General features: G+C 25.4%; 9 protein-coding genes across 9 annotated transcripts; 2 read left to right on the forward strand and 7 right to left on the reverse strand.

The window, feature by feature from the left end:
• Positions 1-275: 275 nt before the first annotated feature.
• Positions 276-641, reverse strand: ENU1_173420 (thioredoxin, putative; the record flags this gene model as incomplete). The annotated part of the gene is made up of 1 exon (XM_008861229.1): positions 276-641. The coding sequence occupies one exon, from the start codon at positions 639-641 to the stop codon at positions 276-278; it is 366 nt and encodes a 121-aa protein (XP_008859451.1).
• Positions 642-2305: 1664 nt separating this feature from the next.
• On the reverse strand, positions 2306-2980 carry ENU1_173430 (hypothetical protein; the record flags this gene model as incomplete). Its single annotated transcript, XM_008861230.1, has 1 exon — positions 2306-2980. One exon carries the CDS (start codon positions 2978-2980, stop codon positions 2306-2308), a length of 675 nt encoding a protein of 224 aa, XP_008859452.1.
• A 1416-nt stretch (positions 2981-4396) lies between these two features.
• Positions 4397-6430, forward strand: ENU1_173440 (Ras guanine nucleotide exchange factor, putative; the record flags this gene model as incomplete). Its single annotated transcript, XM_008861231.1, has 1 exon — positions 4397-6430. The coding sequence occupies one exon, from the start codon at positions 4397-4399 to the stop codon at positions 6428-6430; it is 2034 nt and encodes a 677-aa protein (XP_008859453.1).
• Positions 6431-6529: 99 nt separating this feature from the next.
• ENU1_173450 (ribosomal protein L24 protein) lies at positions 6530-7171 on the reverse strand (the record flags this gene model as incomplete). Its single annotated transcript, XM_008861232.1, has 1 exon — positions 6530-7171. The coding sequence occupies one exon, from the start codon at positions 7169-7171 to the stop codon at positions 6530-6532; it is 642 nt and encodes a 213-aa protein (XP_008859454.1).
• Positions 7172-7379: 208 nt separating this feature from the next.
• On the reverse strand, positions 7380-8005 carry ENU1_173460 (hypothetical protein; the record flags this gene model as incomplete). The annotated part of the gene is made up of 2 exons (XM_008861233.1): positions 7380-7811; positions 7874-8005. The coding sequence occupies 2 exons, from the start codon at positions 8003-8005 to the stop codon at positions 7380-7382; spliced, it is 564 nt and encodes a 187-aa protein (XP_008859455.1).
• Positions 8006-8089: 84 nt separating this feature from the next.
• ENU1_173470 (hypothetical protein) lies at positions 8090-8488 on the reverse strand (the record flags this gene model as incomplete). The annotated part of the gene is made up of 1 exon (XM_008861234.1): positions 8090-8488. The coding sequence occupies one exon, from the start codon at positions 8486-8488 to the stop codon at positions 8090-8092; it is 399 nt and encodes a 132-aa protein (XP_008859456.1).
• Positions 8489-8590: 102 nt separating this feature from the next.
• Positions 8591-9820, reverse strand: ENU1_173480 (protein kinase, putative; the record flags this gene model as incomplete). Its single annotated transcript, XM_008861235.1, has 1 exon — positions 8591-9820. The coding sequence occupies one exon, from the start codon at positions 9818-9820 to the stop codon at positions 8591-8593; it is 1230 nt and encodes a 409-aa protein (XP_008859457.1).
• A 319-nt stretch (positions 9821-10139) lies between these two features.
• Positions 10140-11645, forward strand: ENU1_173490 (SP-RING zinc finger domain containing protein; the record flags this gene model as incomplete). The annotated part of the gene is made up of 1 exon (XM_008861236.1): positions 10140-11645. One exon carries the CDS (start codon positions 10140-10142, stop codon positions 11643-11645), a length of 1506 nt encoding a protein of 501 aa, XP_008859458.1.
• Positions 11646-11738: 93 nt separating this feature from the next.
• Positions 11739-12260, reverse strand: ENU1_173500 (hypothetical protein; the record flags this gene model as incomplete). The annotated part of the gene is made up of 1 exon (XM_008861237.1): positions 11739-12260. One exon carries the CDS (start codon positions 12258-12260, stop codon positions 11739-11741), a length of 522 nt encoding a protein of 173 aa, XP_008859459.1.
• Between the last annotated feature and the right edge of the window lie 298 nt (positions 12261-12558).

The raw sequence follows: 12558 nt of genomic DNA on the forward strand, positions 1-12558 counted from the left end.
AAAGAAGATAATTAAATTGATACTTTCTTACTATCATTAATAACACTCAAATAGAAGTTTAGGATATTTCTCTTTTTTAATTTGTCTTTCATTAAGATTTGTACTTTAAAAAAAGTTATGATGAAATGTGTAATAAAATAATTTTTATTCAATAATACTTTTTATGAAAGATTTCTTTATAAAAAAAGTTAATAAACAAAAGGAGTTATATTTTAAAGAGAATATTTAATAATTATAATTGTGAACAGTTGGTAATAAATGAGTTTTACACAAGTTTACTTAAAATTAATGATAAACTTTTTTATTAATTCGTATTTTCTATCAAAGCACTGACCATTAAAGAATCCATGAATAATGTACATTTTTGGATAAGTACTAACTCTATGACTTTGACAAAATTGTTTATAAGTAACACAATTTATTTGATGGAACTTTACATTAGGAAGTTCTTCTGATAACTGAATTAATAATGATCTCATTCCGTTACACCACTCACAATAAGGATGATAAAACATAATAAAATGTTTTGTTTTGAAGTCTTGATTATATGATTCATATTGTTCTGGTATAATATCTTCTATTACTTTATGTTCTGAATTAAGAGGACTTGTCTCTTCACTATAACAAGTGTTAATAATCATTATTATAATAAATAATTTCATCATTTGTTCCTTAGTGACAGTTCGTAATTTATTTTTGAGTTTATTTGAATAATAAATTTTATAAATTTAATTTAACTATTTTATTAATTAAAACAATTTCCTTTTTTTATTTGAGTTGATGTAGAATTAAAATTTAATATATCATTATTATAATATAGATAATAAAAATAAATCATTGATAGAAAAGAGTTTAGAATAAACAATAGAAGTACTTTTTACTCTTATGGTTTTGAAATTAATAATTACTTGAAATAACATTTTTGTCTATATATACCTAAAAATAAAAAAGTTAATGATTTAATATTTATGTATAATTTTGCTTTAAAGTATTTATTTAATAATTTTTAATATATTTTGACTCTACCTAACTATACAAGACTAAAGTATTGGTTTCAAAGAGAAATAGAATAGGTTGAAAATTTTTCCTTTCTGTTAAATAATTTTCTTTTTTTTTCAGAAGAGATATTTAATAAGTATATATCAATAATAATACTTTTAAATAAAATTTCTTAGTTAGTGAAAATAAGTATCTGAGTTATAGAGAATATAACTAATATAAATGAATTGGTTGTTCGTATGTACATTTTATTATCGTTATGGATGTATAAGTTATCACTTAAAAAATTTTCAATAATATGTAACTATTAAATGATTAACTACTTCCATGCATTAATCAAAAAAAAAGAAAAGAACAATGTTTATTGATATTAATTTGGATCTGCCTTTTGTTTAGATTTCATTAGAGCTAATAGAATCCACTTATGAAATTAACTTCTTAAACTAGGACGCAGTATGTTTTTGTTCAATGAATAGTCGATACCAAGGTAATTATTAAATACAATAATAGATATTCTATGAAATGTTAATATATATCTATTGTTGTTAAAGAAATAAAAAATAATTTTATTTAATGATTGATTTCTTAAAAATGAAAATAAGAGTGAAGGTGGCACATCTGAAACATCACACACAAACCTTAATACAAATTCAAACAATGAACCATCAATTATTATATGGTTATAGTAATGTATTTGAATAGAAAAATAGAAAATGGAATAGATAATGCTGTAAAGAGTTCAGTAATTTACTATGATAGAATATTACATTTTGTAATATAAGACTTGGTTTTTATTAATAAAGAAATTAAGAAATATATATTATCCAAGGAAAAGGATTTGTTAAAGTGTGGCTAAGACTAAAAGAAATTATTCATAATAAAATAGTAGTAATGATATGCTCATTCATCATATAATAAAGAAAAAAATTAACATTCTTTAGAATTAAATCAAAAATCAACCAAGAAATTAAAAAGAAAAAATAAGCGGAAGAAGTTTGAAAAAACTTAAATAGAAAGAAATAAAGCAAAGCATGGTTTGCACATACTCCTAGAAAAACCTAAGTGATAGGTTAAACAGAGAGATTATTCCTTTTGTTAAAAAAAGGTTCAGAGATGGGACTAGTCTCCTCTGAGCTAGAAGAATAGATGAAAATTCTATTGACACTAAATTAACTTATTCCTTTCTTAAAAGTGCAAATAAACAAAAGCAATAAAAAAGAACAAAATAAAAAGAAGAAACAAAGGAAATGATATAAATCTACTGATTAAAAAAAATAATAAAGTCTTCAGTTAAAAATTCATTAAATTATTTGTGATTATTTTGAACATATTCAATAAATTCATCATAAAGAATTGGGAAATAACAAGTATCATCATCTGAATTTTTTACAGCTTTCATATTTGGATATTTTATTAAAAAATCAATGAGGAATTGAATTTCATCCTTTCTCATAAGTCTTCTTTTCTTATAGTTAATGACAAAATAAATAAATTGTTCAAATACATCGTTTTTATATTTAGGCTGAATAATTGCAGATAACAATGGTTGCAAAATATCTATCATTTCAGTTCTTCCTTCAACAGGAACAAATCCAGAAATTTTTAAATTAACTTTTTCACCAGTTGGTTGATGTGATTGAAGTTCTTTCAACATTATATCAACCCAATCATATACAACTCCAAGAAATTTAACATATGACTCTCCTTCTAAGGCATTAAATTGGTTATTTAATTCTTGTGACAAAGGCTTTTTTGAGTTTAATATTTTTACAACTTTTTCAAGTTCATTTCTATAGAAACGACCATATTTTTTACACCCACCAAGATACCCTAACATATACAAATCTACACCATCATAATCAAGATTTAATTGTTCAATAAACTGATCAATTTGTTCGTCAGTTTTAATAACAACCTTTCCTTTAGGAGTAGTCATTTTGATTGAATCAAATACTTTTAACATTGACTCAACACTTGCCATCTTTAAAGAAAATATATTTCTTACGATAAAATTGATCTTAAATAGTTCATCAACGTGGCATTTTATAATTATGTTTAGTTTTTATAAATTCTAAATTTCATTTAAAATATAATAAAGCAATAGAAAAATAGACTGTTCTTTTTACGATTAGTTGTATTTGTTTATTTGGTGTATAACACTTAATTTGAGAGTATTAATCGTTCTTAGTATTAAAGAATACTAACGAAGTAGTAACAATCAAATAGTTGATACAAGAATAATAAACGGTTTACTAAATTCCTTAAGAAATAAACATAATAAAACAATAAAATATAATGAAACAAACATTCCTTTGTAAGAAAAGGTAATAATTTAAATATTTGTTTAATGACTACATCTTTTTTAGATAAAAGTTCTGAACAAATCAAAAATATAAAAAAGAGATATTTGTTTATATAGAAATTTGTGAATTGAATAAATCATTGTTATAAACAAATTAATTGTATATTACACTGTTTTTTTCTTCTTTTTTACAATTTCATAAATTCATGGAAAAGATTCAATTCTGAATATCTAAATAACCTAATGTTATGAAAAAAGATGATTTGATACGAAGAGTGGAATATAAACTTTATGAACCAAATAATATATAATAACTAATCCTTATAATATTTTCTTTCTAAATAAGATTCTATAACATTCTTTTAGTTTTGAATAGAATAAAAGAAATATCTATACAAAGGAAAATTAGACAACTAATTTTGTCTATGACTATTATCCAATCTTTACATAATTTTTATACCAGACACTGTATTTAAACAATTTTTATGATTATTTTTATAATAACAACTTAGTTGTTTTATTTTTATTTTCATAATATTCTCGTTTCATACCACAACGTTATTTACTCTCATTTTACAATAAAATTATATTATGTTTTTCTTTGAATTATATACACCTATGGTTTATTCAGTAGTGAGTCAGTATCTGTAAATTGGTTCTATCACAATCTCAGACAGTATTTCTTTATATAAAATACTACATAAAGTTTATTTAATTTTATTAGAATAAATTAATGTTTCTATTTTTAAGAAAGAACTGAAATATACTTTCATTAGAAAAAAAAACAAAAAAATTTTTAAATCAATGTCAAATAAAATTAATAATAGACAACCCATAGAAATAAAATAAGTAACTTAGTTTTTTTGAATGAGCCAAGGCTTGACAATTTGGTTATTCGAATTTTACATTATTAAAAGATTAAAGGTGGATTGTAAAGAAAAATTAAGAAAAAAAATGAAGAAAACCCCATACAAAACTATTTTCTTATTATTTAGAATTTCAATATCAAAAAAGAAAAAAGTATCTTCTTTCAAAGAGATTAAAAATTGACGAAAACTAAAAAATAAAAATTTTTAGTTTTATTTTCAAGAAACAATGTCATCAGAACAAATTCATATGACAAGTTCTTCAAAACAACGTTCAGTATTAATTGGAAGAAGGGTTGAACAAAATAAATCATATAACTCTCTTCCAGGGACTCCATTACAACAAATCTCATCACCCAAAAAGCAAGTTTCTTCATTATATTCATCAACACAAATAACAGAAACATCCACCCCAACAGAAGACGTTAAAGAAGTTATAAAAAAAGATGACAAGATAAATAAAGGATTATTTTGTGAATTACCAAGTGGTTCTCCTATTGAACAAAAACTCCAAGCTGTTCAATTGTATGAAGTAAATTTAGATAATTCATTAAAGAAATTATGTAAAACAAACCAACTCCATTTTAAACCAACATATACACAACAACAAAAAGAATTAATGCAACAAATTCTTGATCAATATCCTAAAGAAATGTTTATTAATTGTTATTCATTTGGAGATCCAGGAGAAAATTCAAATGAATTAAATGGATTAAAAGAAATTTTATATAAATTAGAAGAAACAATTCATACAGTAAATGAAAAAATAAATCCTCCTTTTGTTCTTCCTTATAGCAAAAGACAAACAATTCCTGATTTTGTTTATAAAATCGGAGATACATATAATGTTCAAATGGAAATCCTTACTATAAAAATGAGAATTAGAAAAGCTTATTATGAATTATACGCTATGATTAAATCAGCACAAATGTCAACTTATAAAGAAGATGTAGAATGTTTTAATGAAAAAGTTAGTGTTCTTAGTGAAAGTCTAAAAAGAGAAAAAGAAAAAATTTCAAATCAAAAACGTTCTGCTTTTATTAAAGTTAGTCTTCAAACAGATTCTAAAGGTATTGAAACTGATGATAAAGGAGAAGTTGTTTCTGGATCTATTGAAGCATTAATAAGATGGGCAGTTAATCCAAATATTGATAATAATATCAAATTTATAGAAACATTACTTATTACTTATAGACAATATCTTTCTCCAACAGAATTTTTTAATAAATTAATTGGATTATACAATGAAAATAAAAATGAATCAAATAATAAACAAATTAAAGATGTACAACATAAAACTATTCTTAAAATTCTTTTTATGTTATCTAAATGGATGTCTTCATTTCCTCATGATTTTATGGATGGTGGTAAAGAGGCGTTATTACCTCTTTTAGATCAATTTCTTAAACAAAATGAAAATGATACATTGTTGAAGAAAACCGCACTAAATAAACAAATGATGATTCAAAGTGCTTCTCAAAAATTAACTATTGAAGAAAAACTTGATATAGTTAATGTCCAACAAGAATACACTATTTCTACTTTACCAACTGAACAATTTGCCCAACAACTAACTTTATATGAATATGAATTATTTAAATCTATTGAAGCAAAAGAAATGTTGGGAAATGCTTGGACTAAAAGTGATAAAACTGAACGAAGTCCGAATCTTTGTGCATTGATAGACCATTTTAACTCAATTACAAATTGGGTTATCTCTACTATTGTTGATGAATCAAATATAAAACAACGTGCAACAATTATCAAAAAATTCATTTCTATAGGAGAGGAGATGCTTCGATTAAATAATTACAACGGAGTTTTCGAAATGTTTTCTGGATTGAACTCAACTCCTGTTGGTAGATTAAAGTTGACTTGGGAAGAAGTTGGTAATTTTTCAAAAAAGATGAAAGCATTAGAGAGAGTAACTATTCCAACAGGAAGTTATCAAGCATACCGTGCTGATATTAAATCACATCAATCATTCCCTTGTATTCCATTTTTTGGAGTCTATCTTCAGGATTTAACTTTTATTCATGAAGGTAATGAAGATAAAAATGAAAATGGTGATGTTAATTTTGTAAAATGTTCATTAACAACAAAGGTGATTGAAGATATGTTATTTTATAAAAGATATTATGAGTATTACCGTAATCCTGAAATACTTGCTTTTATTAGGAAGATTGAGATTAGATGTTTGACAATGGGTGAAAAGGAACTTTACGACAAGTCATTAATTATTGAACCACGTCAACAAAATTGATTAATTTTTATTTATATTTTAGTTATTATAAAATAAAAATAAATAAAATGACAATAAAAGTAACCCATTAATTCTTTTCAACAGTACCATAGAAGTTGCTTATTTAGCGATTTTCTTAGCAAGAGCAGCTTTGTAGGCAGCAATAGCATTCTTGGCTTTATGAACCTTAATTCCAGTTTTGTAAGCTCTAAGGGTTGGTTTAGACATAAGTTTTTCTGCCATTTTCTTTGATGGAATTCTAATTGGTTTCTTTTCAGTGATTGGTTCAACTTTCTTTCCGAAGATGTCCATATTAAGGGCTGGATAAACAGCAGTAAAGGCTTTAGCTACTTCTTCATTTCTCTTAGCAACGAGTTCCTTATATGATTTTCTACTTTCAGCCTTCTTAGCAAGAAGTGCTTCACGATCCTTGTTCAAGAATAATTTAGTAATAATAACATTAGATGGTCTAATAGCAATTGGAACAGTTTGTCCATTAGCTTTAGTCTTAGTTAATTTATCAATGTTGATAACATATTTACTTCTTCTAACAGCAGTAACTTTTCCAGCAACTTTTTGATGTCCCTTAATGATTTTAACTTCGTCGTCCTTGTGAATTGGGATGGCAACAACATTATATTTTTCTCTGAGCTCTTTAGAGAGTCTAGCACTCATCATGAGAGCTCTTTGGGAAGCATTAGCAGTGTAAAGAGCTTTTCTAGCTTTGCTTGGATTTGAGCTAACTTTGCAATTGAATTTCATCCCTTTTCTCACAAAGATACTGACTGATTTTCCAGTACTAGGGTATCACCCCAATCAGAGTTCTTCTTTTCTTCATTTTTTATTATTCTTTTATTATATTCTCCTAATTCTTTATATTTTATTTTATTTTACTTATTTCTTGTTTTTCCCAGTTTTTCTTTTATTTTTTAGGTTTTTGGTATGTATTACAAAAAAAAACAATCAAATTTTAATCATCTTTGGTTACATCATGAGTAGGAGCTGATTCATCAAAATGAGTTTTTGTCTTTATCACAGGTGCAATAACAACCATAAGAATAATTGGTTGTCCTAAAAGTAATAATAAAATGTTGATTATCAAATAGAAAGCAAATGGAAAATCTACAATTAAGAAGGATGTAGATAAATAAACAAATTCTCCAAGAATAGCCACAGGGAATGTGATAATAAAGATGTTAAGAATAGATGAAGGTGATAGAAGTTTAAAGCAATCATTAAAATACAAAGGAATCATTACTATTGGGAGTGATAATTCAAGAAGAAATACATTTTTGATAGTTTCTGGGTATTGACAAATAGAAAAGGTTATAAGAAGAAGTGTTGTGAAATGAATGACACCAATTATTCTTTCTATTTGTCCTCTGAAAAATAGAATCACCAACTATGTTAATTAATTACACTTTCTTACACTTACATTTGAAAAATTAAATTAAAAGGACAAACTCCAACTAAAGATAATGATAACAAAAACAAATATAACTCAAACGTATTAAGGAATAAAGAAAACGAGTCAAAGCCATTAGTTTTAATTGTTACAATACATTTGAATAAAGCATAACTCCATCCGAGAAACATGATTAAATAATATAATTTCAACAATCTATGAAAAAACAATTTAATTGAAGACATTAATAAACCAAAGATTGAATTTCAAGTTCTTTAATTAAAATAAATACTTTTAGGTTGTTGAGACTGATCAATTTTATCAATTAATTCATTAAATGATTTTATAAATGGTTCATGTTCAATTGAATTTGGTTCTTTAATAATTACTTTAACAAAAACATAAAAATTAGTTTTTTTGAAATTAGGCATTTCAAGTAATTCAATATTATCATTTTCTTTTATTTCAATTTCTAAAGTACCCAGAGAAAATATTGTTTTTATATTTAATCCAATTTCAATTGGATTTTCATCTGATGAATGCTCAAGAACAAATTGAGAAATAATAGGATTGATTTCATCTTTTAATTCTTGTGATATCTTTGAGTTGCATTTGCAACAAATAGGCAAAAGAATTTCTTCGGTTAACAAAATATACCATTTACTTCGACTCATTCAAAATATAATTGATAATAATAAGTTAGTTTTGTAATAAAAAAAAAAGGAGGAAATTAATTGAAAATAAGATAAATATGGAAGATAGATAATGTGTCAATTTTATTCTTCTGCTGGTATTTCATCGTCTTCTTGTGCCATTTCTTCATCGCTTATCTTTCTAACTTGAGTTAAGAAATCAATAAATTCTTCTTCAGTACATTCCATAGAAATAAATGGGTCTTGTAACAGTTCTTCTGCACTTGACCTTTTTGATGCATCAGGATTAAGACATTTATTTAAGAAATTTTTAAATTTATCATCCCAAGTACCTTCTAAAGGAGGTATTCCTTTTGTTGTAATTTGGAATAAGGCTTTCATTGGTGGAAAGTCCATATAAGGTGGAGTACCATCAGCCATTTCTCTACAAGTAATTCCTAATGACCAAATATCAACCTTTGTATCATAATTTTGTGATTTAATCAATTCAGGAGCCATCCAAAAAGGAGTTCCTACAATTGAATTACGATTAGGATGAGCTGAAGTAAGAATAGCCGCAAATCCAAAATTAGATAATTTAACTGTACCTTTATGATGGAGAAGAATATTATCTGACTTAATATCTCTATGAATAATACCCATTTTATGAAGATAAACTAACCCTTGTAGTACTCTTTTACATACATATGCAATATGACATTCTTTCATTGGTAAAGTTGGATGAAGATCAATTGCATTTGTTAATTCTCCTGCATCCATTAATTCAGTAACTAACCAAAGCATGTCATTAATTAAATAACATTCGACATATTTAACAATATTGTCATTAACACATTTTGATAATACAACAACTTCTCTTACTACAGCACGTTTAGTTTTCTTAGTAATTCTCATTCTTCTTAATGAAACTTCCATTCCATCAGACTTTCTTGTAGCCATATATTCATCTTCATCTCCATAAATTGTTTTAGCTAAATTTTCATAATTTTCATCAGGATCAGCTGCAGTTGTGTATTGAGTAATATCGTCTTCTTCTTCTTTCCCATTAGTAAACGTTGTTCTATTTCCATTATCATTTGAAATTCCAGAAGCAGCAACTAACTTTGCACTATCTTCATTTGTATTAATTTCAGCCTCAGTCAAACCAGCTTTAATAAGTTTTTCTCTCCATTCTGGAGGAAATCCTGTGAGACCAGAATCACCAAGTTCAACATGAGTGATTTGTTCGAAGTCTTTTGGATCAGAAATGATAAGTTCTTCTTCATCTTTCTTCTTCTTAAAGAAACTCATGAAACCTCCTTTTTTATCTTTTGATTTCTGCTTTTGATGATGGGTTTTTTCTTTTTTACTCATTTCTTTTTCATTTTGAGATTTTTTTAAGTTTTTTTCTCTTTTTAGGTTTTTTATAAATTTTTATATTGTAACTTCTTTTTGTTTATAAATTTTACTCACTTCAAACTGTTTAATAAGAATAAAACACTTCCAACAAATGATTCCAAGAGTTTTTTGTTTTGATGTTTTTATTTGGTCAAAATAAAATAAAATTACGTTATTTTGTACTTGAAAAAAATAAAGATAAAACTATCATCTTTAATTAATCCCAAAAGTCAAAAAATAATAAAAAGAAAAATCTTAAAAAAAAGAAAGAAAAAATTTGAGAGAGATTCTTTATATGACTAACGTGATTGATAGGTTAAATGAAATTCAATCAGAACTTCAACCGTATGGCCTTACTCAACGAAATGCAGAATATTTCTTTGAAAAGAAAATTAAACAAATGAAAATTAAAGACATTGAAGAAATGGGACTTCTTTTTAATGAGTTATTTCCTGGATTTGGGTTTGAAAAGAAGAAAACAGGAATAAATAAAGAAGGATATATTAAATACTTCTCTTATCTTATTCATCATCCAGTTGGGTCATACACTGATATAAAACAATATCAGTTTAGTACTAAACATGAGAAATTACCAAATAATACTATTACTCAAACTGATTTAGGTCATTATTTAAAAGAAAGGGCTTTTCTTATTGAACAAATGTTAAAAATCCCTGATCATCTTGATGAACAAGCCGATAAGGTACCAAAAAGAATTGATACATCCCAAGAATATTCTAATGGTTTAAATAATTCAAATCAACAAACCATTAATAAAAATGGTTCTAATATTAATATAATGTTGTCTCCTTTGTATAAAACTCAAAATACTCAACAAGTTCAATTTTCACCATCACAACTTCCCCTTGAATTTTTTGAAACACAACATCCACAATACATGATTAATGAAATAATATATTGTTCTGTATTTAATCCATCATTTACTACATCTCGATTCACAATAACAACACCTTCTTCACAAATAAATAATAAAAGGATTATTCTTCGTTTATTTGACTTAAAGAGAAATAAAGAATGTAATGAAATTTATTTTATACAAACAAGTGTTAATTCTACCTTTATTAATTTAGATGGGTTTTATGAGCCATTATATGGTCAGCCACATTCTGAACCAGCTATTGTTAGAAAACCACTTGATATTACTACACAATGTTTTGCAACAAAAAATATGGTATCTATTATGGTTAATAAATATTCTCCAGAAGTTGTTATTGTAGCATGTTTATGTTCTTATAGAGAAATTCCTCAATTATTAAGAGAAATTCTTGAAGGAAATAACCGTAATGAAGCAAAAATGATTTATGAAATGATATGTAAAAAGAAAGCACCACGAGTTAGTTCTATAGAAAAAGAAGTTGAAGTTATTGATTTGGATAATGAAAACTATGTTTTAAATGAAAAGACAGAAGAACAAGAAGATGATGAAAAAGATGATATTATTGTAGGAACAAATATTATCAGTCTTCGTTGTCCATTGAGTTTTTGTCCTATAACAATTCCTGTTAAAGGGGTGTTATGTAAACATTCAACTGTGGTTAATGCAATTGGATTCATTGAGTATTGTTTAAAAAATAATTATTGGAATTGTCCATTATGTGAAAAAAAGTGTTATTTTTGCTCATTAATTATTGACCATTCTCTTATGAAAATCATAAGAGAAGCTCCAAAAGATTGTATAAATGTAGAAATAGATACAAATGGTAGAGTAATCAGATACATAAATGATACAGGTAGTCAATGTCAAAACTCTGAAGACATAGAAGTTATAAGTTCTGATTAACCTAAAACAAAATGTAATAAAAACAATTGAATATTAGTACGTATTAAGTTAAAAGGTCTTAAGTTTTATAATAAACAAATATTTATGTTTTCATTAGAGGTAATAAGGTGGAATTACACATAAATCATCTTCAATCAATTCATTGATTTTACAAAAACATTCTTTTCCAGTTGTTTGTACTTGTTGTTCTATATTGTCATTTAGTGTTAGTTGGGCAATGTCAGTAGAACTTCTTAGTGACTGGAAAGTAATAAACATACCTTGAAGTTCTAGTTCTCTAACTAACTTACGTATTGTATTAAATTCAATGAACTTTTTTCTTTCATAACCAGTAAGTCCATTGATTATAGCTTGTTCTTTAATATTTTTTCTATTGAAAATAATTTCACCATTTTGATTTTTGATTACAAGTATTTTAAATTCATTTGGCTTAGTAATACTTGTCTTTTTGAATTCTAACGAATATCCTTTTTGATTCAAATAATAAAAACATAATGCTTTAATATGTCTTCTTCGTTGACATAAATTTCTTTTACTTGACCTCTTTTTTCTTTCTTCTAATGTTCTTAAGACTTCTCTACAACAACAATAAATGGGACAATTCTCGGTTTGCATCAATAATAAGATTTTAAAGTTCTTTCTTTTGACCTTTTTATCTAATGCTTTGATGTTTTCACTTCAAATGAAAAGGTAAAAAAAACTCAACCCTTCTTGAAGTTTTTTTCATTAATACTCAGGATTTTAGTTTTATACTTTTTACTATATTTTTATTAATCTGTCTTTTTTTCTAGTTTCAGATATTTTCAACTGAATGAGTTGAAGAGTCTAAACCTCAAGATAAATTCAATAACATATATTTTTTTATTTTTGTTAAATAATTGAAAGAATGGAGTATAAAACAAAGAATAAAATC

This window comes from Entamoeba nuttalli (assembly GCF_000257125.1).
Source record: "Entamoeba nuttalli P19 unplaced genomic scaffold asmbl_7642, whole genome shotgun sequence".
NCBI lineage: Eukaryota > Evosea > Mastigamoebida > Endamoebidae > Entamoeba > Entamoeba nuttalli.